Source organism: Abramis brama (genome assembly GCF_963993115.1).
Source record: "Abramis brama genome assembly, chromosome: 3".
NCBI lineage: Eukaryota > Metazoa > Chordata > Actinopteri > Cypriniformes > Leuciscidae > Abramis > Abramis brama.
The window spans coordinates 38,264,864-38,282,806 of record NC_139965.1 but is presented as its reverse complement, the minus strand read 5'-3'; the positions used below and the strand labels follow the sequence as shown (position 1 = coordinate 38,282,806).

General features: G+C 36.3%; 1 protein-coding gene across 1 annotated transcript; it reads left to right on the top strand.

The window, feature by feature from the left end:
• Positions 1-175: 175 nt before the first annotated feature.
• Positions 176-17,666, top strand: mfge8a (milk fat globule EGF and factor V/VIII domain containing a). Its single transcript, XM_084108510.1, has 10 exons — positions 176-711; positions 3,590-3,715; positions 4,636-4,767; positions 9,503-9,616; positions 9,874-10,055; positions 14,698-14,853; positions 14,940-15,084; positions 15,191-15,393; positions 15,682-15,837; positions 16,624-17,666. Exons 1-10 carry the CDS (start codon positions 636-638, stop codon positions 16,765-16,767), a joined length of 1,434 nt encoding a protein of 477 aa, XP_083964636.1. The 5' UTR covers positions 176-635; the 3' UTR covers positions 16,768-17,666.
• The last annotated feature ends 277 nt before the right edge of the window (positions 17,667-17,943 follow it).

Here is a 17,943-nt window from a genome sequence, read left to right as displayed (position 1 = left end):
TATTATTATTAGACATTAGGGGTTGACCATCATCCAAGCAGGTCCTTTGAGAAATGTCGAACTCGGAAGTAAGTTAACCAATCTGGTTGCATTAAACTGGATCGCGTGCTTAACAGCAAACCCAACACGGAAGTGAATGCTGAGTGGACGTTCTGCCTGCAGCATAAATTTCTTTAATTACAATGAGAAGATACACACAAAGAGCAAATGGCAGACATGGCTTTTTAAACAAAAAACAAAACAAAAAAACACATGTAATGGGATGCTTACTAATGACTTTCAGTAGGGGAATAATAGGATTGCTAAATTGGCCAGTTTTTGGGAGTTTCTAATGTAGTCAAAAATTGCCTCAAAATAATTCATTAGTGCAAAGCAGATTATTTTAACAGTTCAACACGACATGCGGAAAACACGTCTGCATAATACCTATACTCGGACCGTTTCCTTTAAAGCGCAGACTATCAATTCTATGGAGTCGTTATAATCTCAAATAGCTGAGCCGTGCGCGGAAACGGTGCGCGCGCCCTGTGCTTGAGCGCGTCTCGCTGCTCCACGTTTGAGGATGACGTCAGGAGACCTAGTTGAAAAAGCTCCTGGTTTTGAGAAACAAACAGACAGCAGAGTAGCCTACCAATATGAAGACCTGGAACCTTGCTCGGTCCTCTATAGTTTTTGGCAGTTTAATCATTTTCAGCATTTGTACCGTGAATGGTGAGTAATATCTAAAATTCTAAGTACATTTTTAGTGCTTTTTTTTATTTGCTCTTTTTCTTCCCAGTCGAACTCTGCTAAATACATCGAGTGTCACTGCTTCACTTAAAATAAAATATTAGGTGGAGCCTAAAATTTGTCATTTAAATAATTGTACATAGGTTTGTTTTTTTGCAGTAGTTATGGGCATCCCTTTGTTACACCAAATTTGACATAGCCTATGATACAGCAAATAAAAAAAAAAATATATATTATTACAATACATTACTTCAATAGTGAATGTTCCTTATTGTGGGAAGGAGTTTATTTGTGGTACTGAACATTTCACAGATTTGTACTTGATGCAGTGTTCCTTTTGTCTTCAATCCATTTTAGACCATCTTGTTTTACTCTTACTGGCCATGATATCAAAGTAGGATTGAGTTTTGATCAAGTAGGGCTAACAAAAGCCATCTGTCTCGTTAAATTGACATTTTGTTCAAACTTCTTTTGAATGATCTGTCTTTAGTTGTCTTATTCATTAGATCATATTTAGTCTATCCAAATGATTGTATGTTGTTAAATGGAACGAAGATGAATTTAATATAAAGTGGATCTCAATAAGTGTTAACCATTAGTTAGTGTCACCTAACTCACCTTAATGAGTTTAAAAGGCATTTAAAAACATTTTTTTATGTTTTGATCATACATGAGTGTCCAGGTACTGTTGTCACAGTCATTCGTTTTAAGAGTCTGAAGATGTTTTTGCTGTATTTAAGACGTTTAAGTGTCTGTGGGTTTAAGCTATTCTTATTTTTATAGTTATTTGTCTTTGTTATATTTTAATGTCTTACTGTTTATTCAGCACTGTGGTCAACATTGTATTATGTTGTGCTTTATAAATAAATTGGAATTGATACGGAGATGTCAGGGCCATTGTGAGGACACGAACAAATCCACTGCAGAGACTGGGAAGAGATGCACTCCTCTGGAAAATATGACTCACAACTTGGGGTTTGTTTGGCGATACTCTTAGCTCACAAGACCAGATGATGTATGATATTGGGTTCACTAGATTGAGACAAGGCGATATTTTTGAGAAACACTATATTTAAGAAATCTTCAGTGACAAAATATGACTGGAAAAATAGTATTTTATTTGACTGAAAGTCACAAAATGCCAAAACAATAAAGGTGCATTTTACCTATCATTTAACTAATATAGGACTTTCACTAACAATTATTTTGGTAATTGAGTAATTGGTCAATTATTTTGACATTTAATTAAGCAATTGGATATTTTTTTGTGGTAATAAAAATAGACCTAAGTGACCAATAGCCTTTAAAATGACCTAAAATACATATATAATAACAACAAGGCTATAATAATTGGTTTCAAAAGTATCAAAAGGAAGTATTTTTATGGTTTTATTGAACAGCTCCATTGTTGTTGTTGTTGTTACACTTTATAGCATGATCAAATCCTTGTTTAATATTGACTAAACGATATTATGCTGCCTTCATGTGCTATCGAGATTTATCAAAAATACTAGTTTCCTAGTTAAAAAAATGGACATGAACGCCCTCTCAAGTCAAAATTTCAATGTGATGAGCTCTTAATTGAAATGTTTACTTAATCTTTAATATTTGGCCACTTTACGATAGAAATGCTACAGCCGCTGTAATTTCTTGAACAAGAATATGTGGACATCAAAACAGGCAAACTTAGAGCAAGGGTTTAAACTTTTATTTTGAAATTAACAACATTTCCCGTATTTGGAAACATATTGATGTATTCTCCTTTGTTAGTGCAATTTTAAATTATTTTAATATATCGTGTAGCCTTGGAAAATGATCTAAATAATAATAATAACTATATAAATAATAAATAATTCTAGTCCATGGAATTCGCCACTTTCGTTATTTATTTAATTTAACCTTAATTTAATTGAGGAATCGTGATGGCCCTACACTAATCATCTTGTAATGAATGTCGCTTCGGTTCTACTTTCTAAATATGAATAATCATTAGCAGCAAAAGACAGAACAATATAATGCAAACACTGTCAAAGATTTTGCCACAAACTCAACTTAGCCATGCCGAGATAGCTTTTAAACTCGACGAGAAATATCGTCACTTTTTAATATCGTGAGATCTCGATTCACGAGTGTGACGAGATCTCGTCATAACTCTCCTACTCACAGCTACAAAATTCTGGAAAGTAAATCTGTGCAAAGTTGTATAAGAAAAGTGCCTTTAATTTCTTGTTCAAGCATTTTCAAAGAAGCCCGTCTTAACCTCTACATCTTAATGAGCTCAGAGGGCAAATCTCCTAGCTTCTCAGGAAGTATGTTGTGTAACGTTTCACACATAAATGTGTGTCTAAGAGCATTTCATGTTCTTGCATTCTGTTCATGCCTTCTTTTTTTTATTCCAACATGTTGTTCAGCCAGAATGAAGCGCAATGAATGCTGTGCTTCCTAAACAGAAGATGAGCAGCATTTAATTTACAGCAGCGGCTGTTTTGTTTTATCATTATTGCTTCTGATATTTTGTGCTGCACTCATGCAAATACACACACACAGTTATCACAATACAAGCACTTTTTTACATTCACTTCATAGAATCTTTCCTATCCTTGAAAATATATCTGAACATCTGAACTCTTCATATGCTTTCGAAAGTTCAACATGCACATTGGCTATGCTGCTCACATCTCTTATCTTTTGTACTCTCCTGATCCTGTTCAGAAGCGTGAAAAGCGCTTCTTGGTTCTTTTGTATCTCTTGAAGCTTAATATTCAGGACCACTCCGTTCATTGCCAAATTATAAAATAAGAACTAATTCCAGTCTAATCTTTGTAATTCCATTCACTCCTGCTTATGTGTGTCTCTGTAGGAGATTACTGCAAGGTGAACCTGTGTCATAATGGAGGGACGTGTGTGACTGGCATTGGAGAAGATCCCTTTTTCTGCATCTGTGCCGAGGGATTTGCTGGAGATACTTGCAATGCCACTGAGAATGGTCAGAATTTGAAATGTTGTTTATCTGAATTTTACTGGTTTAATCCTCATTTAAATTTCAGATTAGGTTTAAATGGGTCACCCTATTGCCTGTGGAAAACCTTATTGCTCAGAACAAAGGTTGCTCTTTCATAGCTTAGGAGAATAAATGTTTTCGGTTGCTTTTCATTTGTGTAACAACTTTGTCTCAGATACTGTAGATTTTTATTTCAATAAATAAATATGTGGGTAGCATAGCATAGAAAATGGAAAAAATGGCAATTTTAAAGGAACACGCCGACTTTTTGGGACTTTAGCTTATTCACCGTATCCCCCAGAGTTAGATAAGTCCATACATACCCTTTTCATCTCCGTGTGTGCCGTAACTCTGTCTCACCGCTAGCCTGGCTTAGCACAAAGACTGGAGGTAAACGGCTCCAGCTAGCACACTGTTGCCAATAAGTGACAAAATAATGCCAACATTTTCCTATTTACATGTTGTGATTTGTATAGTCACAGCGTGTACAAATAACAAGGTCACATGAGACACAGCCATCTTCTAACCGTATACATACTGGGAACTATATTCTCAGAAGGCGAAGCACTGCTACTTCTGCGGAGTGATTTACTCCAACTCTGAGCGAACTCTCTGCTCCTCACCACGGGGCTTCTCAGGTGCTGCGAGCAAATCACTCCGCCCAAGTAGCAGTGCTTCGCCTCAAACACAGTTTAGAACATTGTTGAGATCTCTGCTGAAACAAGGACACACCAGATTACTCCTGTACTCAGATGAAAAATATGAGAGACATGGGCACAAGTATTCATTTGCTCTCCTTTAAATCTCATCTCTGTCTTGGAGAAACTATTAAAGATCACTTTTTTCTATGGGTTTGTCCATATTGTGAGACTCAAATCAGAACTTACTCCTGTTTTCCTTGACAGGTCCTTGTAACCCAAACCCATGTAAAAACGATGGCACATGTGAGGTGATCGTTAACGCCAGAAGAGGAGACGTTTTTAATGAGTATGTGTGCAAATGCCAACCTGGGTTCAAAGGTGCACACTGCCAAATCAGTAAGTTTTGTACCACTTATTTCAGATTTACAACAAGCTTTGTCAGTATTGCACTAAATAAAAACTCTATAAGTATCACTCCAATGGGCTAATGAATGGTTTTAGAAGGATGTTTGTATAAAACCTCAAAAGGAAAACTTCAATTGCTGAACTAAACAATGACTAAAACTAAACGATCACACACATTGGGACTTCATAGCAGAACAAATTTCTGTATAAATATAATAATACTAGTGTATTGAAAACGACAACTTTATCACAAATTGATTGATGATTTTCTGTTCATGTCAGGCTGATTAAGACTCATTTATGTCCAGTTATGCAACACATGGAGTCCGTGTAAAGCATTTGGTGGTTAATTCGTGTTAAGACTTTTCTCCTACATGCCGAATATTCTTGTGGCTGCAAGTCCACAGCTGAGAGACTTCAGTTACTGCATGCTGTATCATTTGTTCCACTTTGTTTCATTGGTATAACGTAGGGTGACCATATTCCAGGACATGTCCGGCCGGGATTTCGAGATCGCCCAAAATATCCGGGATACGGCTTTTGCTTTCTCGTCGCCATATTCATTTTGTTTACATGCACACCTTTTGATTCAGTAGGACTGAATTAATTCCAATTGGTGAATCTGAATGTAATGTTTACATGAACGCTAAACAAGTGATCGGTTGTTGTGCGTTATAGCATTGCTAAGAAAATTCCTGTGTTTTCGTCTTGATCGGGATCCGTGTGAAGCAGAATGCATGACCTGCAAATCTGGCACGTACGTGTCAGTGTCAAATAATGTAATAATGTAAACATAATGAATGGTGACTGTAGAAAGCAAAAGCCGAATCCCGGGCATTTTGGGCGATCTCAAAATCCTGGCCAGACATGTTCTGGTTAAACAGGACGTATGGTCACCCTATATAATGTGTATGTGTATCTATAATGTGTGGTGCTGTACATACAATGGCACTGGTGTAAACACCAGACACACCCAGGATGTTGAGCAGTCAGTGGTGGATAGGGAGAGCTGTAACCATAGTGAGTTTTAAATAGGCTTTGTTAAAATGTTCCAGTCCACAGTCCCTTTCCATGTATGGTTTTAACTCTTTGCTGCCTGATGTCCACTAGAGTGGACACATCTTTTAAAGCCATTTTAACCATTCAGATTATGCTGATACATCCAAACCACCATCACACAATGTCAGAATTACCATTAAGAGATTCTGAATTGTAAAAAGCATTCACGTCTTCGTAGAATCATAATTACAACTTGTACCACTGCAACATGCGGAAACACTCAAAAATGTCTTCAGAAGTAGACTTAAGCCATTATTTCATAAGATTTAGGTTAATAATTCCTATAATTGACTATTGTTTATGCAAGGATCAATAAACAAAATACATGCAACACAGTTTAAAGTAGCTAGCACAGAGTATTAATTATCCAGTGTCTTGTTAAATAAACTACATGTTTATTGAAGGGATAGTTCCCTGAACATGAAAATTCTGTCATCATTTACTCACCCTCAAGGTGTTCAAAAGAGTTTCTTACTTCTGTTAAACACAAAAGAAGATATTTTGAAGAATGGTGGTAACCAAACAGTTGATGGTAGCCATTGACTTACATTGTGTTCTTGTCCAATAAGGCATTTGCATAATGACTGTTATTTGTTACAGTAGTTCAACTTTCCCCTTTATATGGCATTTTGATTTTTATTCATAACATAAATTCAAAATGGCTGATGAAAGTAGGGATTTACCAGATACCTCTAAACTCCTCTAATACAAAATTGCAGTGGACCAAAGCGTAATACATACTATTGCAAAAATAAAAAAATTATATTGGTTATTCTCGTTCTAAAGTTAGAAATGTATTAAATAAAAAATATATATATTTAATTAATTCATGCATCAAAGGGTTAAAAAAAAGTGAAAAATTCTGATTTTACAGATATTAGACTAGCAGTAGCACTGGAAGGCCTTTAAACACAGCCTGGAATATTCACCACAGGGGCAGCTTCAGTGTAATTAGGCAAGCCTTAATCACGCCAAAGAGGTTTTATACTTGAGAAGAACAGTGCAGTCCAGCCTCTGGGCATTAAGGAGGTTCTATAATATTTCCACCTAATGTATTTGCCAAATTCAAACAATCAGACACTAAACTAAATCTCATAAAGCTCATTAACTTGTTTGTTTGTTTGTTTGTTTGTTTGAACTATTTGGCTTACTGTTAAGTTGCTCATGAATTAAATCTCTTTTAGTTCTGTTCAGGATAGATGATGTTCTAATATTCTAGGAGTTTGGTAATAACTCACAACAAATTAGTTGTAATTGAGTCCTCAAGACAAGATTGAATCTTGTCTGGCTACACACTGTGTGTGTGTGTGTGTGTGTGTGTGTGCGTGTGCGTGTGCGTGTGCGTGTGCTTGTGCTTGTGTGCCGAATGTTTGTCCAGGCTTTGGGCAGAGTGATGTTTTTTTGTGTTCTGCAATCCTCTTAACAGTTTAGGAACAAAACAACTTCTGTTGTTGGGATGAAAATATGGTGTATGTCTTTTTAATTATAGCCATTCTGTCATTTCAATTGTAAAAAAACAAAAATAATTTCTGCTAGAATGATTTGGATGTTAGTTTCGTAATACTTTTCCAAGAAGACCAAAAGTGGTAAATAGCAGCCCACTAAATAATAATAATAAATAACACTAACACAGTTGTTCAAAAATTTGGGGCTGGTTAGATTTTTTTTAATGCTTAAAAAAAAAAAAATTATCCTCACCAAAGCTGCATTTATTTGATTAAAAATACAGTAAAACCGGTAATATTGTTAATATGTTTAAAATAACTTCTGTTTTAATATATTTTTGAATATATTTTATTTCTGTGATGGCAAAGCTGATTATTTTCAGCATCATTACCCCAGTCTTCAGAGTCACATGATCCTTCAGAAATCATTGTAATATGCTGATTTACTGATACATTATAAATGTCTTTACTGTCACTTTTGATCAATTTAATGCGTACAAGTGAATAAAAGTATTTATTTCTTTAAAAAAAAAAAATATATATATATATATATATCTTCTCAAGGGACAATCCTATAGAAATGAAACTTGGATATATTTTAGAGTAGTCAATGTGCTGCTTGTATAGCAGTATATATTTACTGTCCTCTGAAAATAACTCAACATACAGCCATTATTGTCAAAATAGCTGGCAACAAAAGTGAGTACACCCTAAGTGATAATAGCTGTACGTTGTTTAACCATGCAAAGCCACATGTCCTATTCATCATGTTCATGTTTTTGTCTGCTTGACAGGGCCATACGAATTTGTGTATCTTGTATTAGAGCAGTTAAAATTTGTGCTTTGAGTACAATTCTCCCATACTGACCACTGGATGATCTTTAGAGAATATATATATATATATATATATATATATATATATATATATATATATACTGTACATATATATATATATATATATATATATATATATATATATATATATATATATATATATATATATATATATATATATATATATATTATTAGTATTTATTTCTTTAAAAAAAATCTCTCTCTCTCTTTATATATATATATATATATTTAAAAACATTTTTAAAGAAGTAAATAAACTTTTATAAACTTTTGAATGGTAATGTACACAGCAAAAAAAATCTATGCAGCTTACATTTTATACCATTTGCCATATTTTTCTGAGAGAAGTTTGCCCCTTTATGATTTATGATAACTGCAATAAGCCAGTTTATGGGAAAAGACAAGGGCTGTGTCCTAAATCGCATACTCTCTTGAGTAGGTACTTATTTTAAACAATTAATAACTTCACGACCACTAAAAAAGTAGGCTATGTTCTATATAGTATGAATGTGTGTAGTATTATTGTAATCTGGACGTACTACATTTGCCATGTTGTCATTATCATGTGACCTACCAGCTTCAGCATACATTTATAAATCCTCTCCCGTGGCCTCATGGGATAGTAAAGTGCTCATGGGATAGTAAAGTGTGTAAAGGGAAGTATGCTATTTCGGATGCAGCCAAGGAGTATTGCCAAACATAGGGCTATAACTGGCGTGCGAGTGTGTATACTTTGGAATAAAGTCATGTGTCATAATGTGTACCTAGCAGAAAACACCCAAATAATGGTCCACCACATAATGTTAAATACAGTGGAACCAGGGAGTCAAAAGCTCAATGTGAATATCTCGATAACTTTTGACATATCTCTTCATCATTTTGCAGATGTTGTGACCTTAAAGCAGGAATCTGCTACAGTATTTCTGACTCTCTGACATCTTCAGTTAGACATCTCTCATTAGAAATCTATACCAAAAAATGTTATGCAAATGCTGGCAAACAACATTTATTGCGTTTTTCAGTCCAATTTAGCATCCTGCATAGTGTTTAATTTCAGCAATTGTGCTGTAGCTGCAGTATGCAGCAGTTTACTGGAAATGCAGACTGGACTTGGACCATCCCACCCTCTGCTCCACACAGAACTCTCTGTCCCCTTAGAGTAAAATTCGAGATCCTGCAAGCACCTGCGTGAGCATTGTGCCACCAAACACCTCAGTCACCACACTAATAATTATACATACTTCAGCTGCAGTTACATGACACCTCCCTTCCTCTGCAGAGAAGCATCCCGTTACAGCATGTCCAACTTACTGTTTAAGCTATAATCACATTGACATGGCTGTATTATTTTTGGTGTTCTTACACAGATGTGAATGACTGTGAAAACCAACCTTGTAAGAATGGAGGCCTGTGTCGTGATCTGGATGGCGACTACACCTGCCAGTGCCCTTCTCCATATGTTGGGAAGCAATGTCAGCTACGTGAGTTTTTATATGCTGGTAATCTTTTCCTGGTGTTTAGTTTCTAAGAGGTCATTTAATTCTGAGTGTCATAATATACGTTTTAGAGTGCCTTTTCGCTGACCCTGAGTTTTGAGAGTTTGATTACAAATTCCAGAGTATCTGAGGTATAGCTGTTTAACGACTGTAGTAAGTCAGGTAGCAATAAGCCGTGCAACAGGAAGAGAATATAAAGTAGAATTCATGCGCTGTTACCCACACCATCTTTTATGGTGCAGGCTGTACATATGTATTGGGGATGGAGGAAGGAGGAATCGTAGAGTCACAGATCTCGGCTTCCTCTGTGCACTCTGGCATTCTTGGACTGCAGCACTGGGGACCGGAGCTTGCGCGACTCAACAACCAGGGAATTGTCAACGCCTGGAGCTCGGCACCCCAAGACAAGAACCCCTGGATTGAGGTTTGTCAATCAGCCCTTTGATTGAAGCTTTTTTTTGCCTCTTTAGTAATAAAAAAAAACAACCTCATTTTCAAAAACAATTATACTTTTGAGAATTTATTGAAACTTTATTGAAGTGATAGAATTGTTTTCAAACTTTTTAATAAAAATGTTACTTATAATCTTACTAATGATATTAAGTATAATACCAAAAAATCTAAAAACAAGATACGCTAAGGAAAAGTTCTTTATAGTGGCTGAATTTATTGGATCTGTATTCACTAAATTCTTCTATTCAAGTGCCTTTCACAAATTGAAGCAATTCCTTGTAAAATACAAAAACAATTGTTGCATTCAAGTGTTTTTACATGTTTACTAACAAATGCAAACCATATTTTTCGATTGGATTTCTTAAATGTTTGTAATGGGTATTTCTGGTGTATCACACCAGGAAGAGATTATTTTTTTTTATAGAATATTTTTACTGTTTTATTCAAATTATTAACTTAATTTTACAGCCATCCTATGCATTTGTTGCTTGCAAAGTAAATAAATGTGTGTATGGCCTGTTCACATCAAGAACGATAACTATAAAGATAACTGTAATGATAACTATTTTACTGTCCACAGCCATTATTAATGGACAATAATGTTCTGTTTATTTTAAGCGTGTGCTGCAGTTTTGCTCAAGCTCGTTTCGAGCCAAGTGGCTCTCCATCAGACAATCAACTCATAAACTGATAAGCCCATATACACCATAAAACTACATCACATGATCAACCACATGACAAAAAACTAACACATTTAAATCAATATAAACTCAACACAAGGGCAACAAACAAATCACATAACTAGAATAAAAGTGAAAACGTCAATTAACTGAAAACAATAAACATATCAATAAAATAATACCTGACTACAAAAGAAAATATACCAACATAATAATACAATAAATCCAAGCAAAATTCTTTGTTATTAGGTTGTTGGGGATTGCCCCACTGAATGCCGGTTCTTTAATGGTTTTAACCACTTCAGTACTCTGATCAGGGAGTAGGAATCATCATATCTTTTCCACCTTTATTTGATGTGCAGGGTTTCACCATATGCATATTAATTATGCATTGGAGGTAGTTTCTGCAATAAACAAATAAACAGAAGTAAATAACTAAATGTTAAACATACATGCCCACATACTGTTGTGATAAACAGTACATTACCAATTAAACAATCTCAACAGCTCTCTCAAAGTGTGTTTAGCAGAATAAGAAATGTGTTTAGCAAAAAATAAGAAAGAAAGGTGTGTTTAGCATCCTTACTGACAACAGTCTTAACCACTTTACCGATAGGCCACTGAGCTCTGTGAAGTTGTGGATCAATTATTAAGACTACTGAGCCTACTGTGAAAGTGTCTGATGGTTTGTGGCATTTCTGGCGTGTCTGGAGCGTAGGTAAGTAGTTCCTTGTAAATTGAGTCCAGAATTGGTCCACAAGATTTTGACAATGGCGCCATCTGCACCGCCCCATTTCTCCTGAGACATACGCCACCTGTGGAAGCGATGCATCCCACCGCCCCATGAGGAGAAGGCTTGGTGTAATGGCGTCGAGGTCTGCAACGTCTGCTGAGACGTTTCCGAGGGGTTTTGAATTTAAAATGCCCTCTACCTCTACTACCTCTACTCTTTGACCTTAGACAGGGCATCTTCAGAGATAGACTGACTTCCAACTGCCACTTGGAGAGCAGCTTTAATGGAGCAGACCTCTCGCTCCCAGACACCACCAAAATGAGGAGCATTAGGCAGATTGAACTTAAAGAGGATCTGGTAACTCGGCTAACTGCTCTTTTAATTGAGAGTCCATAGCTGCAAAGGCTTCTCGCAGTTCTCGATCGGCACCACGAAAGTTTGTGCCACAATCTGATCTGATCTCCTTTGGTCTGCCACGTCTGGCTATGAATCTCCAAAGAGCAAGCAAGAAAGCATCCACATCCATGGAGTTGAGAAGCTCTATGTGGACAGCTCTTGTGGTGAGACATTTGAAAATAACACCCCAACGTTTCTCAATCCTTCTGCCTATTTTGACATAATACGGGCCAAAACAGTCCACTCCTGTAGAATAAAATGGGGGACAGAGAAGCCTGAGCCACTCTCGTGGCAAATCTGCCATTTGTGGTACTTTTAGGCTGAGCTCGCCATCGTTGACAGCATGAACAGTTAAGCTGGTGGTGTTTAATAGCTTAACGTCCCCGCAAGATCCAGTTTTGCCTCCGTATTTCTTGTTCTGTACCTGGGTGCAACAAGCACTCATCGAAGTCTTTATTGAGGAGCTTTGTTGCTGGATGCTGCGGATCTAGCACAATCGGATGAATTTGCTCAACATTTGGGCTTTCCAGTCTCCGTAATCGTCCTCCGACTCTTAGTACATTAGTTACTGGATCCCATTCTGGAGCAAGACACATTAGTCGACTGTGGTTTGGTATAAGTTTTTGTGTGTTGAGGGCTGCTATTTCCTCAGGAAAGCTCTGAGCTTGACACTCTCTCAATAGGATAAATTCTGCTTCGTGATGATCAATGAACTGGGTGTTTGTTGAATCATTTGTTGCTTTTTGACATGCTAGTCGAGTTGCCTCCACTAACTCTTTCCATGTGCTGAACTGAATGGCATGCGGAAGGGTTTGATCTACTTGCGTAGTGGTTAGGCAGCAGATAGTGAAACTCTTCAGTTCAGGTAACTCTTCTGACCTTGCCTGTTCAGGTCTCTTTAGCCAGTGTTCGGAACTCAGTTTTAGAAATGATGGTCCCTGACTCCAGCGACCAGGCACAGTAAAACTTAAGAGTGGTTTACCTTTTGTGATATCGTCCGCTGGGTTCTGACAGCTCTGTATGTGTAACGGAGAACGCACCACTTACGCCAAAACCGCATCCAATAAAATTGCGTATACTTTCATATGTATTAAGTATTCTACATAATACACCCTTAAAAATATAGAATACAGCAGTAGATGATACTTAAAGACATACAATGTAAAGAATTCACAACAAGGTGATAATGTTCAAAATTTAAATCCAATATGCTTCACGTTTTAAAAGCAAATTGTTAATATCACCCCGTCTTAGAGTAATTTGACTGCTTCAATGCCAATATATTGCAGTTTAGAAACCGAATGTCTCAACTTAAAAAAAGTGTTGTGCTACTGGACTTCTAGGGTTATGATGCCTGATAGCACTTCGATGTTTGGCAATACGAATTTTAAGCTGTCCGCTTGTTTTGCCCACATATCAAAGTCCACAAGGGCAACGCAAAATGACATTAGCTGTTTTACAATAAATCGTTCCTCAGATCTTAATTTTCCCTGTATATGGATGATTAAAAGTTTGTGTTTTATGCATAAAAATATATTGTTGACAACCTCCACACTTACAGTTACCAGAAGGTATATTACTCCAAGGAACAGATAAATCAGTTCTTAGTAGCGTACTGTGTAGATTTGGAGGTCTCTTAGACCACATGAGGTGGTTTTGCAAAAATCAATTGCAGATTGGGGTCACTCTCAACAATGTACCAGTATTTCTGAATTATACCTTCAATGTCTTAATTTGCCAATGGAGAATTTTGGATAAAGCAATTAACTCGCTGTTCTTTACATTTAGATCTCTTGACCAGACAATCTTGAGAAGAGTTACTAAAACGTTATTCAGCAGATTGAATCCACTCCTCATTGTAAGCTCTCTGCCTGAACCTGTCTGCCAAGATCTCTGCTTGATGTTGATAATCCTAATCTCTACACATTCTAAGAATGCGGCTAAATTGGGAGATATGTAGGGAAGACTTAAGGGGAAGAGGGTGATACGATGACCTATGTAATAGCATGTTACGGTCAGTGGGGTTACGATATAAACTAGTTTCAAGCCCAGTTTCAGTGAGAATAACATTTACATCTAAAAAATGTATTTGATCCTGCAGGATCCATCTTAAATGTCAATGTAATCACTGTTTGCATTAACAAGGCTATGAAACTCTAAAAACTGAGATTCTGTGCCACTCTAAATGAAGAAAATATCATCAATGTAATGCTTCCACAACACAATAAATTTAGTAAACAGATTAGATACTTGATAGTATACACAAACTGTTCTTCCAACAGCCCACAAAATAAAGATGAAAAAACTTGGATGAAAAAACTATATATATATATAATATATATATAATAATTTGTTACATTTATATAGCGCTTTTATTTTATATTATATTTTTATAGCACACAACTCCTGACACAACTGTGCACATATCAATAAACATAACTGTTGATCAGCTGTAAAAATCCGTCTGTAAGTGATTCCTCAGGGCTTTTACTGAGACAAATATTCATCATGCTATAGTGCAGTGTTTCCCAACCCTGTTCCTGGAGACACACCAACAGTACACATTTTGGAACTCTTACTAGTCAAATACACCTGATTCAACTCATCAGCTCATTAGCAGAGACTCCAAGACCAGAAATATATGGGTCAGATAAGGGAGACATCCAAAATGTGCACTGTTCGTGTGCCTCTAGGTACAGGGTTGGGCAACAATGCAATAGATGAACAAGATGGGACTAAAATGGTTCAATTTGTTTTTGTGTACATGACGTTCACACTTTCTCTTCTTGATTTTCTAATTTTAGATTGACATGCAGAAGAAGATGCGTCTCACTGGAATCATCACCCAAGGAGCCAGCCGCCTGGGGACAGCTGAGTTTGTCAAGGTTTTCAAGGTGGCATCCAGCTTTGATGGCAAAACATACACAGTGTACAGAGCGGATGGCCAGAGAAAAGACAGAGTAAGAAATACAACTTTATCAATACAGCACAAGCCTTCCTTAAGTGCTTAAAGCTATTATCATTCCCTGACTCAGTATTTTTTCAGGTGTTTATGGGAAATACAGACAATGATGGGACAAAGACAAACATGTTTGACCCTCCCATTGTGGCCCAGTATATTCGCATCATTCCTGTGGTGTGCCGTAAAGCTTGTACTCTCCGGATGGAACTTGTGGGCTGCGAGCTTAATGGTAAATTCGGTTGAGTTAACTATGACTCGCTGTTTTTATATGAATCACTTTTTTCATGTTTACTAATTCTTAGCATTTAGCACTCTCATTTTCTCTAACATGACAGTGCAGTCCAGCACAATCGGTTGCACTGATCCACTGGGCATGAAGTCCCGTCTCATCTCCGACGCGCAGCTTACAGCATCTAGTATTTTCCGTACTTGGGGTATAGATGCCTTTACCTGGTATCCCCACTACGCTCGCCTGGACAAGCAAGGCAAGACTAACGCTTGGGCGGCGGCAAACAACAATCGCTCAGAGTGGCTCCAGGTGAGAATGTATGATGACGTGTCTAGTTTTTAGAAAGCTGTTTTGTTTTTCTATCTGCTGTTGTTTCCCTTTTCATCAAAAAGTAGGGGAGTGGTGGATTTAATTAACTGCTAAAGAATCATAACAGGAAATGCATAGATCTACCTAAAGACAAGAATAACTGTCTAAACTAGTAGCTAACGCTATTCCATTATTTTTCTTATTTAACATCAGTTATTTTGCAGGTAACTGTGGACCGTAGTCTGACGTTTGCCTCTGATGTTTAATGTGTTTTTTCTCATGTCACAGCTGGATTTGGAGAAACCCAAAAGAATCACAGGCATCATCACTCAGGGAGCAAAAGACTTTGGAGTTGTGCAGTTTGTTTCAGCCTTTAAGCTCGCTTACAGTAATGACGGACAAACATGGAGCATTGTGAAGGATCAAATAACGAGAACAGATAAGGTTACAGTGACGACAATATCATTTATATACTGCTGTTAAACCGTTCTCCTGTTTTTTTTTTTTTTTTTTTTTTTAAAGAAATTAATATGTTTAATCGGTAAGGAATTATTAAATTGATCAAATGTGACAGTAAAGACATTTATAATGTTACAAATATTTCTATTTCAAATAAATCCAGTTCTTCTGAGCTTTCTATTCATCAGAGAATCTTGAAAAAAATGTTTAAAAAAAGTAATTGTGTAAAAAATATTAAGCAACAACTGTTTTCAACATTGATAATAATAATAAATCAGCAAATTAGACTGATTTCTGAAGGATCATGAGACACTGAAAACTGGAGTAATGATGCTGAAAATTCAGCTTTGCCACCACAGGAATAAATGACACTTAAAAACATTTGTAAAAAACAAAACAAATATAATTGTAATAATATTTCACAATATTCATGTTTTTACTGTATTTTTGTTCAATTACATTAAATCGTTATTGTAGGGTGCCGTATCGCATGCTGCCTCGCATACTTTTTTGTTTATTGGGTACAGTGAATATTAGGATTACACTGTCAATGAACTCCCAGCTTTCCATGTTGGGTTCTGGATACTAAGAGGAAATTAAATAATTTTTAATTATATGTAAACTCCGCTCGAGTTATTTTCCTTTATCTAGTCTCTATTGTAACAGAATTCTAAAATTGAACAAAAGCCTCAAAGCACACAACTATTACATTTAGTTATGTTCATTTCATCTGACTAATTGAAAAGGTTTTTTTTTTCTTTTTCCCTGTAGATTTTCCAAGGCAACATTGACAACAACACATACAAAAAGAACTTGTTTGAGCCTCCTTTCTTTGCCCAGTTTGTGCGGTTTCTGCCCTGGGAGTGGCACGAGCGGATAACTCTACGCATGGAGCTTCTGGGCTGTGATGATTAGTGAATGTGCTGAAGACCCTGCACTGCTTTTGCCTGAAGTGTGTCTGCTGGTTATAGCTGATGATTTGTTTCAATATACATTAGCTTCAATTGTTGCTCTGTATTTTATTGTATTGATGTCATTATTTTCATGTACTTTTGAAGGGTTCAGTTGATCTAATTTTTAACGCCTTTTGGCACAACTTCAATTTTATGAAATCACCTTTTAAGCAAGTTTCAGAGAACATTACAAAATTTGAAAAACATAAACCTTAAATGAAAAAGGAGACTAATTGTAATGCTTTACTAAAATTGTTAGTCCCACAACCAATGAACATACTTATATTTCAAAATGCATGTCCTGATTTATAATGAAATATACAAACTATAAGTGAATATATTTTACTGTTATTCCTTATCTTTGGCCACCAGGGTGAGAAAACCTATCCATGAAGCAACCTACCTGCTTCCACTTGTCTTAAATATTACCACTATAATGTCCAATAGTTGACCTCATTCTGCCTTTTAGCACACAGAGGGAAAAGGTCAACTTGCAATTTTCTGTAAGCACACAAATACTGTCTACAGTATTTTTTCTGAACAAATCTCGACTGTCTGGAGTACATTTATATACAGTATGGGTCTGTTCGAAACAGTGCTGTAAATTATAAATGAATTGAAAACACTCCAGGGAAATTTTATTGTTGAAATGTCACATTAAGAGAATGGCTCACATCAACTGACTTGTTTGCACTGCAGTTGCTCTACACTTTATACTACAGTTTATACATTTTATAACTCGATTTTATCTGAGTCAATGTAAACAATCAAACTGGAATAGAATTGTACAACTGTGCAAATATTGAGTATCTTTTGTAAAACACGTTGTCTTTAACAAAATTAATAAATATGTTAAATATTTCTGCTTCTCCTTGCTTTTGGCTCAAACTGAGGAAGCGATGCAACGTGCTTTTTCAGAAATAAACGTGTGTGAGACTAGGTGGTCTTTTAATCTCAAAGTAATAGATTCTTAGATATGTGGATTTGGATTCCCTTCTCTTAGTCAAAAGCATGGGGTGTATGTGTATTGCTACATTATGTGTGTGATTGTACATTACGAAGTGTCATATGTGACTTTTCAACACCTGGGGCCAGTTGCATAAACATCGCCAGTGTGTTTAGAACAAATCTGACCATT